The following is a 20,914-nucleotide window of genomic DNA, read 5'->3' as shown; positions in this document are numbered from 1 at the left end:
CTGTCCTCTAGGTAACATCTGAAGTGTAAGCTTGTGATCCTCTGTAGAACCAGTGTAGCTCATTACTCAGGAACTGGGTTTGAACATTATCAGTGGATTGGGAACTCTGCTCCTTCTGATGTCTGTCACTTCTGCAGGTCATTGCTACAGCCTGTAGCTGAATCAGCATCATTGATACTGGCACCCAGGTTACAAAGATATATGAGCCACTGATTGTTTTCACTTGGTACTTTTTAATATATGGAAATGCATACATAAGCAAGGGGAAAAAAACATCTCTTGTAATGGAATGAGCTTTGCTTCCCTCAGAAATATTTTTTCTATTTTTGTGTGGAAATCTACATGCATACTCAGACTCTGGACACGTATATTTTCACCTGAGCCTGGATAATGCTTTACCCTAGTCCTGGAGAACTGGGCTAGGGTTAGGCTTAGTGTTAAGGTTAGGGATGGGTTAGGTTTAGTCCATGGAGGCATGCTCAAAGCCTGTCTTCCCTCATTTTGAGGGTGGTATTTCATGAAAAAGAGAATGCTGTGTGCAAAGCTCACATTCCTGTCCAGAGCTCTCAAGACAGGGTGATCTGAACTCAGAAATTCCGTCAGTGATGCACCTTGCCCCAGATTCTTCTCAGACTTCTTTGTTTCCTCTTCAACTATCTGGTCTTTGTGCGCTTCCCAAGTCTCCATCTGAATCCTCTTCAAAGCAGCTCTAGAGATTGCCTCGTCAGTGCATTCACACATCCTCAGAACTGACAGCTTATTCCTATGGCTCAAAAAGCCCATTTCTGTTGTCTCCATTTTGTTCTCTCAGAGCCTTGCCGCGGGACCTCTACACACTTTTAAAAGAAGACTGAGTGCTGTAGGGACACCAAACATGGGCAATAAACAACGGCATCTGAACTCTGACCCTGAATACCAATTTCAGGGCCACACTTAATGCAGCTGTAAGCAACACCCTTGCATAATGGGTTGTAGGCCCACCATGACTTTCATGTTTCTGTCATTAACATAAAGTAATTGGCAATGGATATTTGGCATTTGAATTGGCAATATGAGGATTCCAGCAGCAGAATTCCTGAGGACCCTGCAGAAGGACAGCTTACACTCACCAGAGTCCACTTCTTGCCCTTTGCCAAACTCTGCTTTAGTAAGGCAAAATAGAGGAAAAGCATACTACCCGGCTTCTCAGGCTTCTCAGGCACTGGGACATCCTTATCTCTCTCTCAATGAGGTCTTGGGAAGATTAGGAGCCTTTTAGGATATTTTAAAGAAGGCGGCAATTTGCCCTTCTTGCCAAAGTGGCTTTTGGTTAAGAGGCCATTAAACTGCTTTATACAGTGCTGTCAGTCACTGCCTGTTGAGAAGTGGTCGACTGTTTGGAACTGTTGCCTGACAGCCTGTCGGCATTTCACATGGCATCAGTTCTCAGGCAGATGGCTTGAGCCACTTTACCCATGTCAGGACAGCACAGAAGTGAGTCAGTCCCTTGTGCAGAAAGCTGGTAACTGTACCAGGAACATACCAAGTTTGATGTTTTTGCTTCAGATATGGGCATTTTTGAAGAATTCAGAACAGAAACTTTGGATTTTTGATTCCTGAATTGGTCAGTGTCTTGAATCTGTAAGTTCCTCCTTCTGTATGTATGAGCACTAGCTAACGTCTTCCCTCCTGTTCCTCTTGTTCCAATGTTGTCTGGTGGTTGCATTGATAATTCTGATCACTCCAGCCTGGCCAAAGCAATTCTGGTATCAACACCTTCTATACCTCTTAGGCTAGAGTTCAAGGCTTCTGCCCTCCCCCTGAAACTGCTCAAACAAAACTTCGGCACCCGACTAATCTTAAAGTTATCTCTCTCCTTGTCACATCGTGGATGCTGGGTGGCTTTCATTTACCAAATTATGAGAAATTATGATTAGTAATGGAAAAGGAATACTACGAGAAGTCTCTAGGAAAGTAAGTCTGGACTCTTTCTTACCAAAGTGGTCATTTAGGACCAATAGTTTGCAGTGGGTGGGACCTTGGTATTTCCACACCTTTCTACACTGAAGTTTTTTTAAAGGCTGGGATGGTTAGTGTCCCTACCTGTGAAAGACCCTGTTCCGCAGTGGACCTTCCACTTAATCTTTAGGGTTTTTAGCTGACTGTCTCTGTCTCTGAAAGTCTTTCCTAAATTACTTTTGCAGTACACTAGGAGATATCTAAGACCTTATGGCCACCTCTCTATGTAATGTTTTTGGGGAATGGAATGCTCTTGCAGTTCTGTTCCAAGATCGTCCCTAAAGTAGAATCTGAGTTATACTTCAATCAGGAAATCAACCTGTTTTCTGCAAGCTGAGATTGTCCCTCCTGCCCTTGAGGTCATGAGAGATTTCTTTTCCTATTGATAGGAACAGATCTTTCAGAGATTTCCTGGGAGGTCCAATGCCATTTCTACTGAAAGACTGTCAGAGCAGAGAGCTGGCCAGATAAAAAATGCAGATGAATGACCAACATAGATCACATTTCTGTCAAGGGACACTACACTAAACCCAGGATACATCAGTGGCCTCACTAATAAATATTTCTGTCCTTGACTTCTGTGAGGCACTATCTGGAGCATTATCCATAACTTCAGCAAGCATTATGGCATCCAGGGCTGATGTGTTACAGTTGACCAGCGGTTGTTACATTTAAGTGAAGAACTTTGAGACCCAGCTCCAGTGAGATGGTAATGTGCAGGAAGTGGGGTTTGGCATCTCACACAGGGTAAATGTACTTGCAGATTATTATGGCAGGTAGAAAAAGATGCTGCTTCTCACTGAATACTTGAAGGTGGCAGCTGGGCAAGAGATGGCAGGTGGTTAGCCCAGGGAAACACATATGCTGATTGCTTGGCTAGCTGCTAACAAGTGGAACAGATAATGGCATGAGTTTTCCCTGCCTTCCCAGCTAGGAGTCTCTCTCCTTTTCATGACTGTCAGTTTCACAAAACTTGTAAGCTTGCATATCTACCCCCTCTCAATTTTGACTGAAACTGGTAGATGGCTCCAGTTCTGGGGGGAAAGCTGACAGACATGTGGATTAAAAGATTGGTTGCATTATTCTTGTTTCCTTAGGAAACCAAGGTAAAAGTGGTGCAGGTTGGAGGGGAGTACAATTTAAAATATAAGCTTGCCTGAAATCAGGGTAGATCTCAAGAATCCCTAGTGGCTCTTGTGTCTCTTAACAGGCTTTGAACTCTTTGTGACTGTGTAATTACTGCCTGAAAGCAGGAATAGCTTTCTTAGAAATATGTCAGTAACTCTCCAGTTCTTCTCCTGCCCTCTTTTTTAAGGTAGGTAGTGTATTTGCTTTTCTGCATAATTCTGGAAGTTCTGTATCAAATCTGAAACCGATTTAGCCAGTTCTTTAAGTACCAATTTGACTAAATAGCGGTATTCTATAATTTTTTCTTTCCTTGTTTGTTGTTAGTATTCCTTGTTCAAGCCACCTGCTTACATTTGACTTCTTTATTGAAGACCAATGTAAACCAAAAAGCTTTAAATATTTAATATCCCTTAATGTCATCTGTTGATAGTTTTCTCTTGCTATTGAATAGCAAGCCAAAATTTTCCTTGATCTCTCTTATTTTACTGAAGCATTAATGGAATGAGTTTTTAATATTCTTGATATTTTTGATATCAAATCTCATGTTGTGTCATGGCCTTTCAGATTTTGGCCATATATACTCATGCTGTTATCTTATACTGTGGTTACATGTTTCACTTATGTGCTGCCAGCTCTCCTTAAGTCACTTTCCCTTTAGACCCATTTCACATGAGGTACTGGTTCCTTGAGTAAGTGGAAATCTACTGTTCGTTTCACTATCCTCCTTTCTTCCTTTTCCAAGGGTTATAAACTCTGTCATTCCATCATCTTCCTGCCTAAGCTGTATTTCACCTTTTCAAGCAGTATTTCTGTGTTAGTTAGGATGAAATTTAGGAAGACTTTCCCTTACCTAGATTTGGTGGTATCAGCAGAATGTCACTGATACATTCTGACAATCTGCTGAACAACCTGCTGTAATCATTACCCAACTGATTAAAACCAGCTCCTTTCCCTGGATGATTTTGCCTCATTTTTGCTCAGAAAAATCTCCAAATTTCCAAAAGCTTCAAATCCAAATCCTGTTTTCCCTGTTAGTGTTGCATAGTAGGTGTCCCACAATTTTAGCACCCATATTCTCATAGGCTTTTACGAGTAGACCTCTCAGTAACGTTTAATTTACCAAATCGTAAGGATCTCTAAGAATCTCTCTAATGGTCTTGATGTAAAGGACAATGTATCTGTCTTCATCAACTCACTTGTCTTTCAGTAACAAGCTCTCTGCTTATTCCAGTCATGTGAATTATCCCATTAATTATATCAATTTATATATAATTTAGCTTATTTTAAGACTTACAGCTCCTGTTGCTGATGCCATATTTTTTTTATATTCATATACAGATAACCACCATATTTGATGGACTGATCCATTCTGTCTGTTTTTCTCTTTTCTATGAGACTGTAATCTATAAACCAGTTTCACCTATTTTTAGGCCCTCAGCTAAGTTGCTGTAGTTTATGCTTTCCAATGGGCTTTTATGACAGCTCCTCTCTTTAATCCTAATCCAAGGCCTCCCCACTAGGTTATCGAGGTAGTAGATACAGACAGCTTTCCACTTTTTGATGAGTTGGATTCTAGTTTTACCCGGTAGCCCATGGAAGTATAAGTCCCTGCCAGGGCAGGTGGTCTTGCTGATGACATCCTACAAGTAACCATCTTGAACTTTAGTTAGGAGGAATGGTATAAACAACATCCAAGTTTATCTATCTTCATCACTTGCACTGTGGTTACTTTTTCATCTTCTCGGGGTCATTCATAACAAGGCTTTTGTGGATAAACAGAAGACTGTAATGGTCAACTGGATGGGGTGGGAAAAGCTGGTAATGCTCTGGCAACCTCCTGCATTCAGGCAAGATAGCAGACATCTCAGGAGACCAGGTCCCTTCAGCAGATGGGTCCATCTGGCATCCTCGGGAGGGAGTCACCAATCACTGTCATCTTTTGATCACTCTTGGGAGGCTTAGAGTTATTCGCCAGTGTGCTGCTCAGATCAAAGCAAAACTTTTTTCATGAACATATTTTCAGAACAAGAGTTGAAATTCTAAGATTAACTTCAATTTTAGGGAATACTGTAAAACATACATAATAAATCTATAAAAATAAGACGCTGAATAATTCTGCATTTTGCTTTTATGGTAATACGTGCTCTCAGACTTAACAAAAATAATTGTTTTAACTTCCCTTTTCATGGGCTATAGTAAATCCATAGCAGATGTAAAATAGATACAAGTGGGACACATTACATATTCTTTAATTTAATTTCTTTTCTGTCATTAAAAGTTATTAAATATTTAATTGTGACTTACTTTAACAGCTTACTGATGAAGATTGTGGTATTTCATCAGGAAAAGTATATAGTCCATATCTACGGACTTTCTCATAGAGCCTGAGAAAGAAAGAGATATTCTGGCCATTCCTCACAAGGGAAAAAAAGTGGAGGTCACTTACTTGGGATCCATGAGGTGGAGGTTTCACCTTCCTAGGAAGAGAGAAAACTTCATAAGATACATTTTCTCCTTTTAAAATCAATGAAAAGACTCATTAACTTTTTTCATGTTGGCTTCGTGTTGCCTCTTATGGCAACTGAATATGTACTAAAGGATAAATATGGCTCCTTAGCTGGTGTAGTCTGATGAACTAACTAAGCCTGTAATTTGGAGGTCCAGGATTTGGAGGTCTAGGATTTGCAAAATAAATACTTCAGAGCAGTATCATTCATCTTTTTTTTCTCTTGTAGAGCAAACTGTACTTAAGAAATGATTGCACAACATAGGCCTTGGAATCAACATGTGCTTTAATTTGATCAACCTATCTTTTTGCATCAAAGAAGCTTCTCCCATGTCAATGTCTTGTTTGTCATTAAAGAAGTCTTGTTCATTATTGCTGAATCAAATGTTTGCAACTACAAAAAATAAGTGACTTGTCTGCATGCACAATCTTTCAATTTTAGAATGAAACAGATTGAAGATCAAGCTAACAAATATGCCAAGAATAGAACTGTTGATGAAGTAATTGAAAGGCTGAAGGACAAAGTGTTACAACAGGCAGCAACTATTAAAGACAGCTTTCTTGCCTACAACAAGCAATCAAATGGGAAAATTACTAAAGTTGGTTTGCAGAAGGTAGGAAAATGTTAGATATTTTTCTTTGCCCTGTATTTTCCCCAGAAAGATGATTATTGCCTTAACATCGTGCTGGTTCACACAGCTAGAGTTAAATCTTCCAGGATTGTTTCAGTCACTAATGAGCTAAACAGGCCTCATGCAGGTTATTATATGAGAAAGAATCTCAGCTTTGCTTTAAAAAGACAAAAAATTGTCATCCTGTGGCAGCAATACATCTTGAAAACTTCCACTGCTCCCAGATGTCAAAAGGAACATGTACGAATTGGAACTGGGGAGACGTGGATGGGACTTAGACATTTACTGTCAACCCACAATGCACCTTTTATGCAAAATGAGTGGGAATATCTCAAGGAATTATTTATCCTTAATTCAGAGTCTTTAAGCCCTCTTTGTAACTGTGTGCTAGTAGCTGACAGACACTGGATATAGTTGGGTGAGGAACAAGACTTAACAAATACAGCATGGCTTAAGGAGAATGACCTAAGCTACTTCTATGCCATCATTCAGATTTCTTCTACAACAGCTGGCTGTGTACTAGTGTAGTAGCCTTCAGTGAAAGGCCCTTGGACTGCAGTGTTGGTTGCAATCACTCTGGGACAAGGAGACACTCCCTGGGATCCCTGACTCTCTTCCTTGCTCGTTCCTGCTCTACTTTCAAGAGTCTGCAGTGCCAATTAGTGCTAATGCATCTAATAGCATTTTAGGGCACAGACTAGTCCCCGATAGGAGAGGAAACCCTTTCTGTAGCTGTTATTTGAGTTCAATTCATTTTACCACATTTTCATTTTCCACTGTAATTACTTGATTTTTGGGTGGCTTTGGATACTTTGTTAGCTGATGTGAGTACAGCATAAAAGGATCTACAACAATGAGAATGTGTTCAAATAATTTAGGTTTTACTTGCCAAGGCTTCCAGTTGAATTTTGTATGTGTCTTTTTTGAGGTAGGGTTTTCTGTGCTGTTCCCAGGGCCCATCACAGCCTTGATTGCTTATCTAACTCTGCATGCTGTCCTTTGGATAGATTTGCGAGGTTGCGGATTTGGGATTGTAGCTGTGATGCTTGGGTCACCCAGCTGTACATTTCTTTCTTTTCATACTTCAGATAAAAAAATGCTTTGCTGAAAGTTGACACTGGGCAGGAAAAGAGACATGATGGTAGTAACATTCCCCTGTTCTACCTTATTTTAAGCAAAGAGCTGCTGCCGAATAGTGTTATGACAGTAATTCATAGTCTGTCCTTTGTCCAGGTGTTGAGGGAAGACAAGGCATCAGCAAGGGTCAAAACAGATCTGTACCACTGAAAATAGCATGCATAGTCCCTTGGGACGTTTTGTCCCAATCCATTTTTTACTGTGATTCAGTAATAAACATCATCTTCCCATCCATGTACCATAGGCTGTGCATATTTTCACCAGCTGCTGTTGCAGGGGCAAATGTAATGACTGAAAGGAGATGACAGAGCTGTAGTCTGCCTTTCTACCCTTCTTGGCATAGACCCATGAGGTATGTGCTCCACATCATATGATAGGACAAAGGCTCTGTTACTATAGAGCCTTCCCCTGTGAACACTGTAGCTGCATCCAGCCTCACATCTTCTTACCCTCAAGTGGATATCTTTCTGCAGCTGTGTGCTGGAAGTGAAATTGCTTTGAAATGAAGGGGAGGGGAAGAAGGGGACAAAAACATGTAAAACATATAAAACATACAAAACATATTTTGTTTGTCTTAATATGTTATTATTAATAATACATTTATTAAGAACGTAGTTATACTGCAACCTCGCAATACAGATCTGACATCTGTGGCACATACTGTTGGGACATTAGCTTTGGTTACTACAATTAATACTTGCAATGTGATACCTAAAAGGCTTATATGTTGCCTGCAAGTAATGCAGTAATGTTCTTTCCATCACTGTTAGGCCGAACAAAGTCATTCAGCCTGCTGCTCTTGCCTCTGCATTGACTGTCTAGGTACAACTCACATTTAAGATATTTGTATAACAACAGAAGCTGTTGAACAGTCAATCTTTGTGATTTCATTGTTCTTTTGTTGCGCTACAGATGATACGCTCCTTAAGCTTTGGCAATGCACAAAGGGTAAAAAACCATCATATATCTGCATCCAGGGATATGCATAACTGCACTGTGATGTTCTTGGACCCTGCAAAGTCAGCAGAGTTCAGCTGGGTGGAATAGTGCCCAGGAACTATGCCCTGCTGATGATTTTGATCATTCAAAAGGGCCATATTTCTCTGTAATAGTCCTGTTCTGCCCTACCTTATGCTGAGTGAAATAATGAGTGAATACCCAGGGATGAAAGGTGATGAGAGATCTGGTGTGAGTGAGGGTGATTAAAAAGGACTCCACATTAGAACTGATGTGACAGACTGCCTCATGTCTCAGGGAACTGCCCAGGCATGTGCATTTTCAGATAAAATGCAAACTGAAACTGATTCTCCGTCACTCATCACTCATGGTCTTTAAAGATCTCCACCCCTTTTGCAAAAGAAAGAGGTTTTTAACCTCATTGTGCAAGCAGAATTCCAACTTGGAGTTTTTAAGTTCCTCCTGCTTCAGTTTCTCTGACACTTCTGCTGAGATGTTTGTCACCTCCTGCCCTGAATTGTTCAGGAGCACAGCTACTTTTTGTCCCAGAGGTGGTAGAGTTTCAGCAGTAGATGAAGATCATCCAGGAATTGGTGTTCAGCACCATTTTAGGCTTTGTGGGGTACCTCTCCTGGACTCCAGCTGCTGCTTCAGAAGAATGTAGGTCTCCCTCTATCACATCTGCCAGCCTCATACAAATGTCTCGAATATATCCGGTTACTGCAAATGACACTAGGTACCAACATTCAGGGAATATAACCTGCCCCAAGGTTGTCCTGGTGAGTAGGTTGTAAAGCATTTTGGGGCCCCACCAAAATTTAAGTGATCTCCACTGGTTCAGTATTCTTGGACCAGATCCTGACTCTGTAGCTGGACAGATGTGGTGCTCACTGCATTTCCCACCTTAATGTCTGGTTTACAAAGTGCTGCTCTGATCCACAAAAGAGAGGGCTCACCTAGAGCAGCCAGGGAGGTAGTGTACAGCTGGACAGAGCTGCTTGTGCTCCAGAGGTAGAGTAGGTTACTCAGATAGTAAATAGTATAATGTGGCAGTCATAGCTATAAAAGGGGACTAGTTTTCTGGTTTGTTATTCCAGGCCAAGCAGTAGAAGTGGGCAAATGCTGTCTGCCTTGGAAGTGGATAAGCTCTGTTTATTTGTATGACACTATGTTAGAGTGACATGGAGGGAGGAGGCAGAATTCACCCTTAGATTCCTCTGAAGGGCATTCTTGGTATTCCTGAATAACTGAAAACTGCAGACATCAAAGCACCTCTTAACGTTTATATTGGTTATACCAATACTGCCAGTTCTCTGTGTTTCTCTTTACAGCTTACAGCATACAGACTCCTTTTAGCTGCTTGCCTGTGGAGTGCCAAAGGTGTGAGGGGAGTCAGTTAAGGGGGATGCAGACCTCCACCTCCTTTACTGCTGGGTAACATGGTACTTCTGGCTTCACTGGCCTGGCTGTCCTGGTAGTTGGGCAAATAGGCACAGAGTTTGTCTTCACACCTTGGGACTTAGCTGATTATTAAGAGTTCAAATTCAGGAGGCTGGCCACTAAAGCTCTGTCAGGGGACTGGGGTAACATCCACAATTTGGATGTGTTTTTCCACTTCGCAATATTTCCTCACTATAAGGTGGTCATCAATTCCTCTTCCTTTAAATATACAGAAACTATGCATTTTGTGAGCCAGTCAGCACAGGACAATGACCTAGTCTCAGACCTTAGTACAACTTAATCTTGTATGCAATTTGGCAGAATTTTATCACTTTTTCTCTCTAGATGAAAGTGCTAATAGTTGGGGCTGTAGTCACCCATTACTATTGTGACCGATTCTCTCCAGCTTTGACTGGATTTGTATGGCCAGATTTCCTTATCGCCACTATTAAGCATTCGATCTGATGGTAAATACTTGTTCAACTGCACATAAAATGTACTTGCTTATCCAGAGCTTTACATTCATTGAAAGGAATGATAATTTGCTAATTATTCTCTCTTCCTTTTTTAACACTCCTTATGCTGTTCAGCCATTTAATGATTTTTTTTCTTTTAGTCTGTACAATTAACTAAAATATAATAGCAAGAGTAATTGTTGTAGAAACACTTGGAAAGTCAGGACAGAGCTGTGCAGGATAGTTCTAAAGGATATGCCCAAATCAGGAGTTACAAAGCAGCTGAAGGAAATGAAAAGGCTGCAACTGGATCTGTTCAGGGAAACAGGAGGTGGGAGAAGGAGGAGAAAACCCCTTTACAGTCAACTGGCAGGTAACAGAAGAGGAATATAATGGCAGGCTGCTACTACTCCAGACTGTTGTACCTGTTAGATGGAGACAGAGGTCCCCAGAAGGGGACATGGGGAGAATGCAGAATGGTCCAAAAGGTCCTTGCCAAAATGGATTACATAAAATGCATCCCTGGATCTGCTTTGAAGAGCAGCATCCGGAAGGAATCCTACTTTCCGCCTCACTGTAGCTGTATATGGTTCAGGGGCCTGAGCCCACTTTGCAGCATTCTTTGTCCAAGAATCAGTTGTGATGGTCTTGTGGGGAAAAGTGGTATTAGCACATTCTACACGTGGCAAATTTCCTCAGTCTGCTAAATGAGGTGAAGTGATCGCTTCTGGCACTTTCGCTTTCCAGGTGAAGTTTAATCTTAGTCTGGCACTCAGTGCTTTTGCTTAAAATGCCAGTCTCAAAAATACAGTCAAATTTTGCTCTCTGCAAACTCAATTCAATTCTGTATAGAATTGAAGTTGTATAGAATAAATCTACATGTAGATGGTTTACTGTATATGTAGGGAAGAGAGATCACTTTTTAGAGTGATTTCAAGTTGAGCTGTGGGATAAAACCCCCAAACATTTACTATTCAAAATGGCATATTAAGCAACAAAATAGATGCTTATATATCTTATTTTATTCTTTTGACAGGTGTTGGAGGATCATGGCATGCCAATGGATGACAATCAATTTAATCTACTAACAGAAAAGTTAGGATTCCCAGATGGAGGGTTGAGTTATGTGGATTTTGTGGCAATATTTGAAGGTAAAGGAATTTTAACAGCAACACAGCATAAAACAAACCTTTCCTGGAGAATGTGGAACTTTCTCTTTCAAGGAAAGGCTATTGATGAAATTAGGAAGAGACCAGTGGTATGAATTTCAGGACGCTGATGACCGTTCTCTCTGTAGTTCTTTGATTCCTGATCTAGTTAACCTGCTGCATATCTAACCCAGAGCTTGAGGGAAACTGGATTATGTGGGATGTGGACTAAGTAAAGGCCAGGAGGGGTGTGATGGAGTTATCAGTACTAGACTGCAGAAGGTAACAGACTGGTCTCTCTGCTTGTGTAGATCCTTCTCCCCAGCATTTCTTACTCCTGTTCAGTCTTGGGACTGTGTTGTATCCCAAGTTCTGATAGTGAACTGTTGTTATAGAAGTGTTGTCCAGCAGCATCTTTTTTGCTGTCTAAAAGGTCAGGAAACAGTAACTAATCCTTTCAGGTACAAAAGATCTGTTAGTAAGCTTTTAGTGATAGGCTTTAGTAGCAGCATATACAACTACAGCTCTGTGACGTGATCTGGTTACTTACTGGTTTATGGTTTTAATTTAAAGTGTTGCTTTTGAATGTTAAAGCTGTTAAGGGAGTTTGCTACTACAGGGTGCTGAAATGCAGTTGTCTATAATATAATAGCTTTATTGGAGTATATAGAATCCCAGTGAGATTGCGTAGACACAGGTATATTGTCCACACATATAAGGAGGATGTGGTCTTCATTGATTTACTGTTGCTGAGGAATGCAACCCACAGGAATATCTTTGTAATGTGGGAGCATATTGTTTCAGTTCAGCTACTCACCTTACTCCACCAGTAATTTCATTGATTTCACAGCAGTATGAGTAAGGGTTTCAAATTTTGACTCTTTGAAACTGCTCAGATCTGAACTCATTTTCTTAGGCTGGAACCCTGGGTGAAAGTTGAGTCTAGTAAGTAATTATTCATTTCTAATTTCTTTTACACATTTTTCTTTTATGTTTTAGATCTAGATTTTCTGGATAAAATTGTGATGCCACAGATGTCAATGGGAGTTTTGCCATTGACTTGAAGAAGGCCAGTTTTATTTTCTGTATTATGTGTCTCTTTATTATTTTTCTCAGAGGTGTCCATTTACTTTCCCACACTGTTTCTATTATTTTCTACTGTCATTGTTTCTCTTTAGATCTAAGAAACGGGGGAGAGCTGACTCGTGGCAGGGCTGATGTAATATTCAGGTTTTTCTTCATTGAGGCCTAGTGTTTAGAAGTTTGTGAGTATGGTCAGCTAATCATCTGTCCCTCAAAATATTTGCATCCAGTAGCCTAGTAAAAGATGCTTGAAACAAGTTAATCTTGATGAAAGTAAGTGTGAACACACTTTGATTTAAGTCAAGAATCAATCAGAAGTGTTTTGTCTGTATTTAAAGCTTTTCCTTTAGACAGTCATGAGAATCACACCTTTTCTTTCAGGAGGTTACTACAGCTCATATTTGTAAAAGAAACTGTAACCCACATTTAACATAAGGCTCAAAAAGCAGAAGGCAAAGAAAAAAACGTGACTTATTTTTCAGTGATTCGTGATTAATTGCAGGGGAGAGGAAGAGAAGCTCCAACCCCTTGGGCTGTAGCCACAGTGCTGATAGAAAGACCTGATTCTCTTTCCGTAGACTTCAGTGTGAAGACAACACGAGTAGAAATTTTCCTGACTAGACCTCAGTGGAGACCGGAATTGAAAGAGGGAGGGATAGTGTGTGTGTTGGGGGGAGGAGGGTTACAGGGTAAAATCATAAGAAACAGAAGATGACACAGTGAATACAGTTAGTGATGTCACTGGAGTAGGTGTACAGGCTTTTGTCAAGTGTAGGTTATTTCTGTCTTCAGAAATGGATTCCTTCAGAAAGGTCCGTTAACTTAGGATTTTTCCAGTTGGTTAGGAGTAGCGTATAGTGAAATGTCAGTGTGTGCATTTTTCTTTGAGAGTTTTTCCCATTTTAAAAATCTGAGATGAGTTAAAGTTATTATAAAACATACTAGAAATTTGCTAAATATATGAAGGAAACCACGCCTAAAAGATGGTGACAACATTTAATTGACTGGGTGAACTACTGGTGCTCACTCAACAGTCAGAGAGGCCAAGCGTTGTACAGTGTGTTCTTGCTGTAGTTTCATCTATGTAAACCAGACTTAGCTGCAAGGGAATGACTTGTCTGGCTAAGCTTTATGGGATTATTAATGTCTTACTTGATGAACTGTTGTCTATATATGAACTGTTGTCTGTATCGACCCAAGCAAATATAGATACAGATTTCAATACCCTTTTAAAATACTCTTTTTAGATACCTTTTTAAATACCCTTTCAGCAATGGAAATGTACAAATGAACAGTGTTCATGTCCATGTGAGATGGGACAGTGGGATGTAGTATGAAGGTTTCATGGACAAGAGCACATTCCCAGCAAATCCTTTTTGCTTGCTGCCCAGTGACAATTCTACTTTTTCCATATGTTCTCTATATGGCTCATACGTTGGAGGAAAACTCTAAAATGTTGAAGAGACTTTAAAAGATGTTATTTGGTCTCTTTTTCCCCAAAAGCAAAGCAGAATAGGTACCTAGAGTATCACAGCACAGTGAGCAGAAGGAATCAGAAAAATCTCAAACAGAGACCAAAATAGCTTTTCTATTGCCTAAAAATACCTTAGCCCTTCAGGACTAGAAGTACATGTTGTGTGCCCTGCTGGGAAGCTGGCTGTCTCCCTTTCCTGATCCTGCTGGGCTGTGAGATAATGAAAGTTAAAGTTGTGACAATATGAAGCTGCCATTTGTGCAGGACTGAATCTTGCCAGACCTGAACATCAGGCAAAATAGTATCGAGGTGACGCTGTATAGGTGAACTGGAAAGTAAGAAGCATTGTGATGGCAGATCTCCTGAAATACCTTGTGTTGGTTCAAAATAGTGGAGGGTTTAGCCACAATAGAATTACTCTAGGGGAGATGGTCTAGCATGCAGCAGTTGTGCCACGCAGTCAAAGATACGGCAAATTAATTTCTCTGGTACTGTCTGCAGGAGCTGCAAACAATGTTCCCTCACAGACATAGGCAATATGACAACAAATCATGGTTTGCTTAGTGTTCATTTTCTCCTCCTCCAGTCTGATACCCTCCTTCCTCAAAACAGCCAGGAACTGGAGAAGGCTAAAGCAAAAGGAGAAGACCCTGTCTTAGCTGTGCTTCCTTTAGTCAACGTTACCCTCTAGAAGCTTCCTTCACCTTGTATTGGGAAGAAGCATAGCAACTGAGGGAATTCCTGGAAATCAGATGGTCACCACTAATATTGTATACAGCTATTGCACTTTGTCATGTTTAGGCTGTAAAAATCATGATTGCAGGTTTCTTGTTCTGTTTATGTTATTTTACTGTGCTATTTATTTATCAGATATGTTTAATATCATCATTTCAATGCTCGCTGTTTTTGATTTCATTATTCCAGATGCCAGATTGAATGGGCCACGAGCTACATTATGTCACAGCCCAAACCGCAGAGGAAATAATGCTAAATATCACTACATGACTGCTGAAGAATGTCTCAGTCAGCTTAATGATAAGCTGATGGAAGTCTACGGGGTAAATACATCGAGCCATGGTTTGCTTTTGGCAGGGAAGCTAGTTGTTACTGTGATACAAATATTTGTTCTAAAAGTTGGTTTGGGTGAGCTGTCAGAAAAGTAACTCTAGAAATTATGATGAGTTTCATGTTTTCTGTTCTCTCAGAAAAATCCAGTTCAAATACATTCATTTTTCAAGGCAAAAACTGTTTTTTCTAACTGCCTTCTCTGCAGACTTTGCCAAGAAATTAAAAGCTGAGTTATTTTTTCCCATTCTTTTGTGAGCATAGCTTTTACAGATTTTGCAAGTATCAGAGAATATCTCTGTACTACTCCTTCACAGAATACTCCATGAACACATGAGTGCAGTCTATCAAAAGGGGTTCTTTTTTGCATATTATTTTCTGTAATTACCATTAGAATGTACTCCTTGAAATCCCACCATGGATATACATAGAATAAGAGAGGTCACATTTCACAAAAGGAAAGAAGCTGCAGGCATTAGCCTTTTGCTCAGTTCATTCCATTCCTGTTCCCTGGGAGAACTGGAAAGAGCAGCATCAGGAAAGGGATCCTCTCTTCAAACCAACTTGGACACCCCCAGCAAAGCTGGGCATGCTAACAAGTGATTTCTGAAAATCTTCAACATTCTTAAAGGTGTTTGGACTTTCTATGTTTATTTTAATGGGAGAAGCTGTCTAGCTGCAACGTTAATTGCTGTTAAGCCTCTCTTCGTAGCAGGTTTTCCAAGCATGTGTAAGACAAAGGGCAGAAATGAGGTACCTCTCAATATAGGATTGATGGGAAGTGGAGGCCAATTTGCAGATTTGCTTGGGGGCTTGCTTTTTGATGCACACTGGTTGTGCTCAGATCTATACATGCATGAGATGAAAGCAATAGCCCTGTGGTTTACTGCAGACTATCCTATGCTGGCAGAAGTAGTAGTTTGGCATTGTTTAGCAAGGTGGTACTATAAAAGGTTTGTATTCTCAAACTGCCTTAAAGTATTTGCCTATTGTCAAAACAAGTCTAGAGCAAACATTTATTATTTTTATTTTAAAATACGTAGTCGACATGGTAAATACATTTAGTTAAATGTTCCTTGTTAGGACACCTATTCTGCCTTCCGTAACACAGACAGTAACCGTGATGGTATCATCAACATGCTTGACTTTCGACACCTCTTGGACAGCTTTCTGTTTAGTCTTAGAGATGAGGAGTTTTTGCGCCTACTTGGTATGTTGAGAATGAACCTGACCTCCACATTAAATTACCAAGAATTTTGTCAACTGTTCCAGACCCAAGAAACTAAGGAGGTACCTCCTTGGCTGATTCCGCTTCACAAGTAAGAAAGAAAAGGTTGTATAGTGCTTACATTAATTTGATGTGTTTATGGAGATGAATATGCTATATGAAAGCTGGTATTAGATAGGATTGAAAAAAGATTAAGGCATATCTTTATCAAACTGAGGCTGGGTAGCTCTGTAAAGTTATCAGTGATATAGGATCAATTAAATAAAATACTGAGTCCAACCTTCAGTTAAAATGAGTAATAACCCCTCGGGACTGTTCACATCCATATGATTAAACATATATACTGGTACCTGAATTAGAGCCTTAGAGCTGAGCTAACCCCTTAACTGAACAACACAGCTGTGTCTCTTGAATGTGCAGAACTGAACACACAGTTTGGGGATGTCATTTTGGGTTGAGGAGCAGCTTGGGTATTACATGTCTGCCACAGTCCCTATCAATTCTGAGACTAGTATCATTGTCAATGTGCATTAGAGTAGCCCAGGAGTCCACAATCCAGGTCTTTTTACCACCAAAGCACTGAGGGTAGACAAGATCAGATGAGGTGTGCAAAAATGCTGAGGTGCTGTAGAGTGGGTGGAGGATAGAGAAAACATTGCAGCAGCCTCCTTTACTCTGAGATGTGATACTGTCTGAAATGTCTGGAATTTTAAAGCCTGAGTTTTTCTTTAATGATAAATAGCACTTAGGCACTAAAAAATTCATTCTAAAAACTCGGTGTGAAACTGTGTTTAACTATGCAAACAGAGATAAATTGATAAAAATAATGACAAGATTCAGCAGGACTGAAAAAGCTCGTGATCAGCAACTCATCTCTGCTGCGGCAATGAAGATGTGATATATACACATAGGCTTATTTCCCAGTTTTTATTTGTCTCTTACAGTGTTACTGTTGGCTCAGATGCTAGTAATATTTATCTGCTTGGTTTGTTTTTCTTTTTTCCTGAATTGGACAACTGAGTGAATCAAGGACATCAGTCTAAAACAAGAAAGAAAACTGATGATCATCACTGGGTCTTGCTAACAGTTGGAGTCTGAGATGAATTAATGTCTTGCTCTCATTTCTGTTTCGTTTTGGATTTAGCTCCAAAATTTTCTCATTTCAAAAACTGTTACTGTTTTAGAAATCTAACAATGAAAATATAGTGATTGAAAGCCCAGAGAATGCTTGCAGCTTCCCAGTTAGGTCTTTATACAATTTTAAATGGTCAATAGTTTAGGTTTACGGAATCATCTCCCGAATAGTGGAAGTGAGGAAGCTTTGAGAATCAGAAGGTTCCCAGGCACCTAGTATACCTTAATGTGGCATTTATTTTTCTAAATCCAAGCTGAGCCATAGGCAAAGGCTGTTGAGACCTGGAGTTCTGGAAGTTCAGACATAACTCAGTTGGCAGTGTTGCAGTTATCCAGGACCTAAATTCTGATTATGCACGTGCCATGAGTGGTACAAGAACTCAGTGGGTAGGTCAGATGTAATGATCGTATCTAACATGGTCTGCAGGCTAAATATTCTATTGCCTCTCATTTGAGATCTTGATCTGTGGAGTGCAGTCCAACAATGCTGGTGAACTGGGCGCAGAAGCCGTATGTCTTCAGCGTTTCCTTACAAAGCAACACCCAGAGGAGAAACTGGTGGTAGGAAGTAGTATGAGATGGGCAGCTGTGCGTTAAGAGAAATGAGCAGCCTTTCCTCAATTTTCTTGAAATTGCTTAGGAAAGCTAAAGAGCTTTGGGCTCCAAAAGAAGGGCTTTTCTTCTAACGCAGAGGAAGGTGCACTATTTCAAAGAACAGTGAGATATGAGATCCCTTCCCCCCAGTTCCCAGTTAGGTGTGTTCTTGCGTAGCATGTCGATTTAGTCAGCTTTCTGCATAGCACAATAGCTTTGCTGGATCCTATTCCAAGGCACCTGTTAATCCCTACATACTTGGACTTCCTCAGAAGCACCAGGCCCTCAAAAGTTCAGTGCTCATAATGCTAAGCAGTGACTGAGTTTGTTTGCAAATCTGGGTCTTACTACCTAAACTTACCAGCTATTTCTTGTTAATTCACAAAGACAGTTTTGATCTAAGTTATTGAAGTAAATCAAGGATAATCTTCCTGGAGTCACTCCAGGATATAATTGTTTCTGAGCTAATTAACATTTCCTTCTATGCGTAAATGATCCATGCTGGCTCTTGAGTTTGAGGAAGAATTGAACAACATTGATTTGAAAATAAATAGGGAATTACAAAATTTAAAACATCTTCGCTAACCTGCAGCTAGGGAAATAAGGCAGTATTTAAAGAATTAAGTTTACACAGATGTGAAGTAACAGTCTTTAATGTGTATCTTAGAAACTAGGAAGTGAAATCTCCACTACCATGAAAAACAACAAAAGGAAAGGAAACTTGTAGAGATTAAAGATTCTACTAATGTACAGCATAGTTAGTTGTTGGTTTTTTTTTTTTTTCTGAGAAAAAAACAGATGATAACGGATGCAGAGCTAGCTTGTGATCAGGCTCATTACTACCTTGTTATCAAAGCAAGAACCAGATGGCATGACCTAGCAAGGGTAAGAAGAATGTTTTCTTTAAATAAATAAACTGCACTAATATATTTCAGAACATTATGCAATGTTGATCTTCAGATTCTATAAATATTCAAAAAGACCCCTGCAAAATAGCTCATTAATGATAAAAACTTACTATGTGAGTAAAAAAAAAAAATCAACAGTTTGAATAATGTTCAATTTTTGTAGTGTTAATTATATAGTAGCTGCTATTATAGTTGTTTCTAAAACTTTCTTCATATTTTACTATTATTGGTTTTATTTAATGGTTCTGTTGTAAGAATCATAACTGGCCTCATCTGAGGCCCATTTGACTAGGTGCTGTACACAAACACACACCCATTTCCATGCTCACACCCGGTGTTGCCCAGCACAGTGAAGCCTTGATTAGAGTGACCATCCAAAGAGACTCTCATAAAACAATCCATAAAAGTTAATTCTAAATTTTTTTTTAACTGCTGAATAGTTGCAATGCTTGGAGAACAGAGTAGCACAAGGAAAAAATGAATCTAAATTTTTCGTTGAATGTTTGTGTAAGTGAGACAATAGTACTTGTGGTCTGAGCTTATAAGATGAGTGGTAAAATAAAGCCAACAAAATCTGATACATATTAGATACAGAACAAATTAGGGAGAAAATCTGCAGGTCTGCTATTTTCCAGTTTTCATCTTCCACTGGCAGTGGGCATACCCATAGATGGATATACAATTTTAGTGTTTGTATCTGTGTATTCACCATCAACAAGAGACTTTCCACACAGAGCCAGTCCAGTGGGAGATATTTTTGAGAGTTGCACATCCATAGTAGAAAGTGGGAAACACTAAAAATCAAATGAATAAACATTAAAAAATGAAATTCAGACTTGCATGATTTTCCATTTCTTTCTCAATTCACATTATTCATTAAGCTTATAGAGAGATCAAATGTTTTGTCAAACTTGTTGGTTCTTGTTAGTGATGATTTCTTTTACATTCCAGAGTTTTCAGGAATATGACAGTGAAGGAAATGGCATTATACAGCCAGAGGATTTGAAAAAAGTCTTGTTCAGATTTGGCATTCCAGTCACCCCAGAAGAATTTAAGAAGCTTTGGGCAAGGTATGACAACTCTAAATGATTAGCTCTTACAATAATGTATCTTTTATAGGATTACAGAGCCTTTGGCAGTGCAATGAATTACAATAGATTACACTGCACAAGAAAACTTTTATTTTGTTATGAATGTGACCTTAGATCATGAGGATGTGTTACAGAAGGCTACCTTGTATCATACTAAACTCAAGAATACAATTAGATCCATCAGTTTCCAATGAATTCAAAGACAGTATTTCTGTTGACTTCAGTATTACTGGTCCCTTTAATTTAATATACATGTTCATCTTGGATGGCACTTTGAGGTCACAAGTTAAATTAACTTGGTTTTCATCAATTTTATATATACACACAAATGCCTACCTCAGGTTGTTCTGAATGAAAGTCAGTTCCAAGTGTCTCAGGTCAGCTGGGAGATGCACACAGAACTTCCACCAAGGAGCTCCATAGAGTGTCTGTATTACACATCTGTCTGAAGTCAGTTCTGCCAGCCTCTCCTTTTCAGAGCACTAAATTTGCTTGCAATATTTTCAGCCTAAATAAAAGCGATTCAGTCAAAAGAAAAATGCTACATACCAAATACATAACAAAAGAAAGTAAGGTAATTTCATGCTGTGTAAAGATAGCAAGTAATATCATGAAATGTTTTTATAGACAAATAATTTGTTGTGAAGTGGGGGGAAAATACTTGTCTGCTCTCAGCTAAGAGGAACTGTGCTATAAACAGTCTTTGAAATGGCATAGATGTCAGCTGTATGTGACATTATATAAAAATCTACCTTCCTTACAGGTTTATTTTTAAAAAAAATCACTCTCCCCAACATACAGAACCCAAGCGTAGTGCATCTTGGTTTCAAACTGCATTAACTATATGTTTTTTTTCTAGCACTGATTCATCTCTGAATTATTTTCTACTCCATTAGATTTTACTTTCCGTTCTTATTCCTTATGGATGCCATGGCA

The 20,914-nt window shown here is 39.5% G+C and overlaps 1 protein-coding gene across 1 annotated transcript in view; it reads left to right on the top strand.

Annotated features, from left to right (window-relative positions):
- Window positions 1–20,914, top strand: part of EFCAB6 (EF-hand calcium binding domain 6) — a 110,639-nt gene that overhangs the window by 51,097 nt on the left and 38,628 nt on the right. The window contains exons 16-21 of the mRNA XM_064513415.1: window positions 6,075–6,246; window positions 11,290–11,404; window positions 14,883–15,016; window positions 16,107–16,342; window positions 18,768–18,864; window positions 19,839–19,957. Coding sequence (XP_064369485.1) covers window positions 6,075–6,246; window positions 11,290–11,404; window positions 14,883–15,016; window positions 16,107–16,342; window positions 18,768–18,864; window positions 19,839–19,957 — 873 coding nt within the window. The remainder of the gene's footprint in view (window positions 1–6,074; window positions 6,247–11,289; window positions 11,405–14,882; window positions 15,017–16,106; window positions 16,343–18,767; window positions 18,865–19,838; window positions 19,958–20,914) is intronic.

Source organism: Dromaius novaehollandiae, chromosome 1, assembly GCF_036370855.1.
Source record: "Dromaius novaehollandiae isolate bDroNov1 chromosome 1, bDroNov1.hap1, whole genome shotgun sequence".
Lineage (NCBI taxonomy): Eukaryota > Metazoa > Chordata > Aves > Casuariiformes > Dromaiidae > Dromaius > Dromaius novaehollandiae.
Note: the sequence above shows the minus strand (reverse complement) of the source record. Positions and strands in the feature narration are given on the sequence as shown.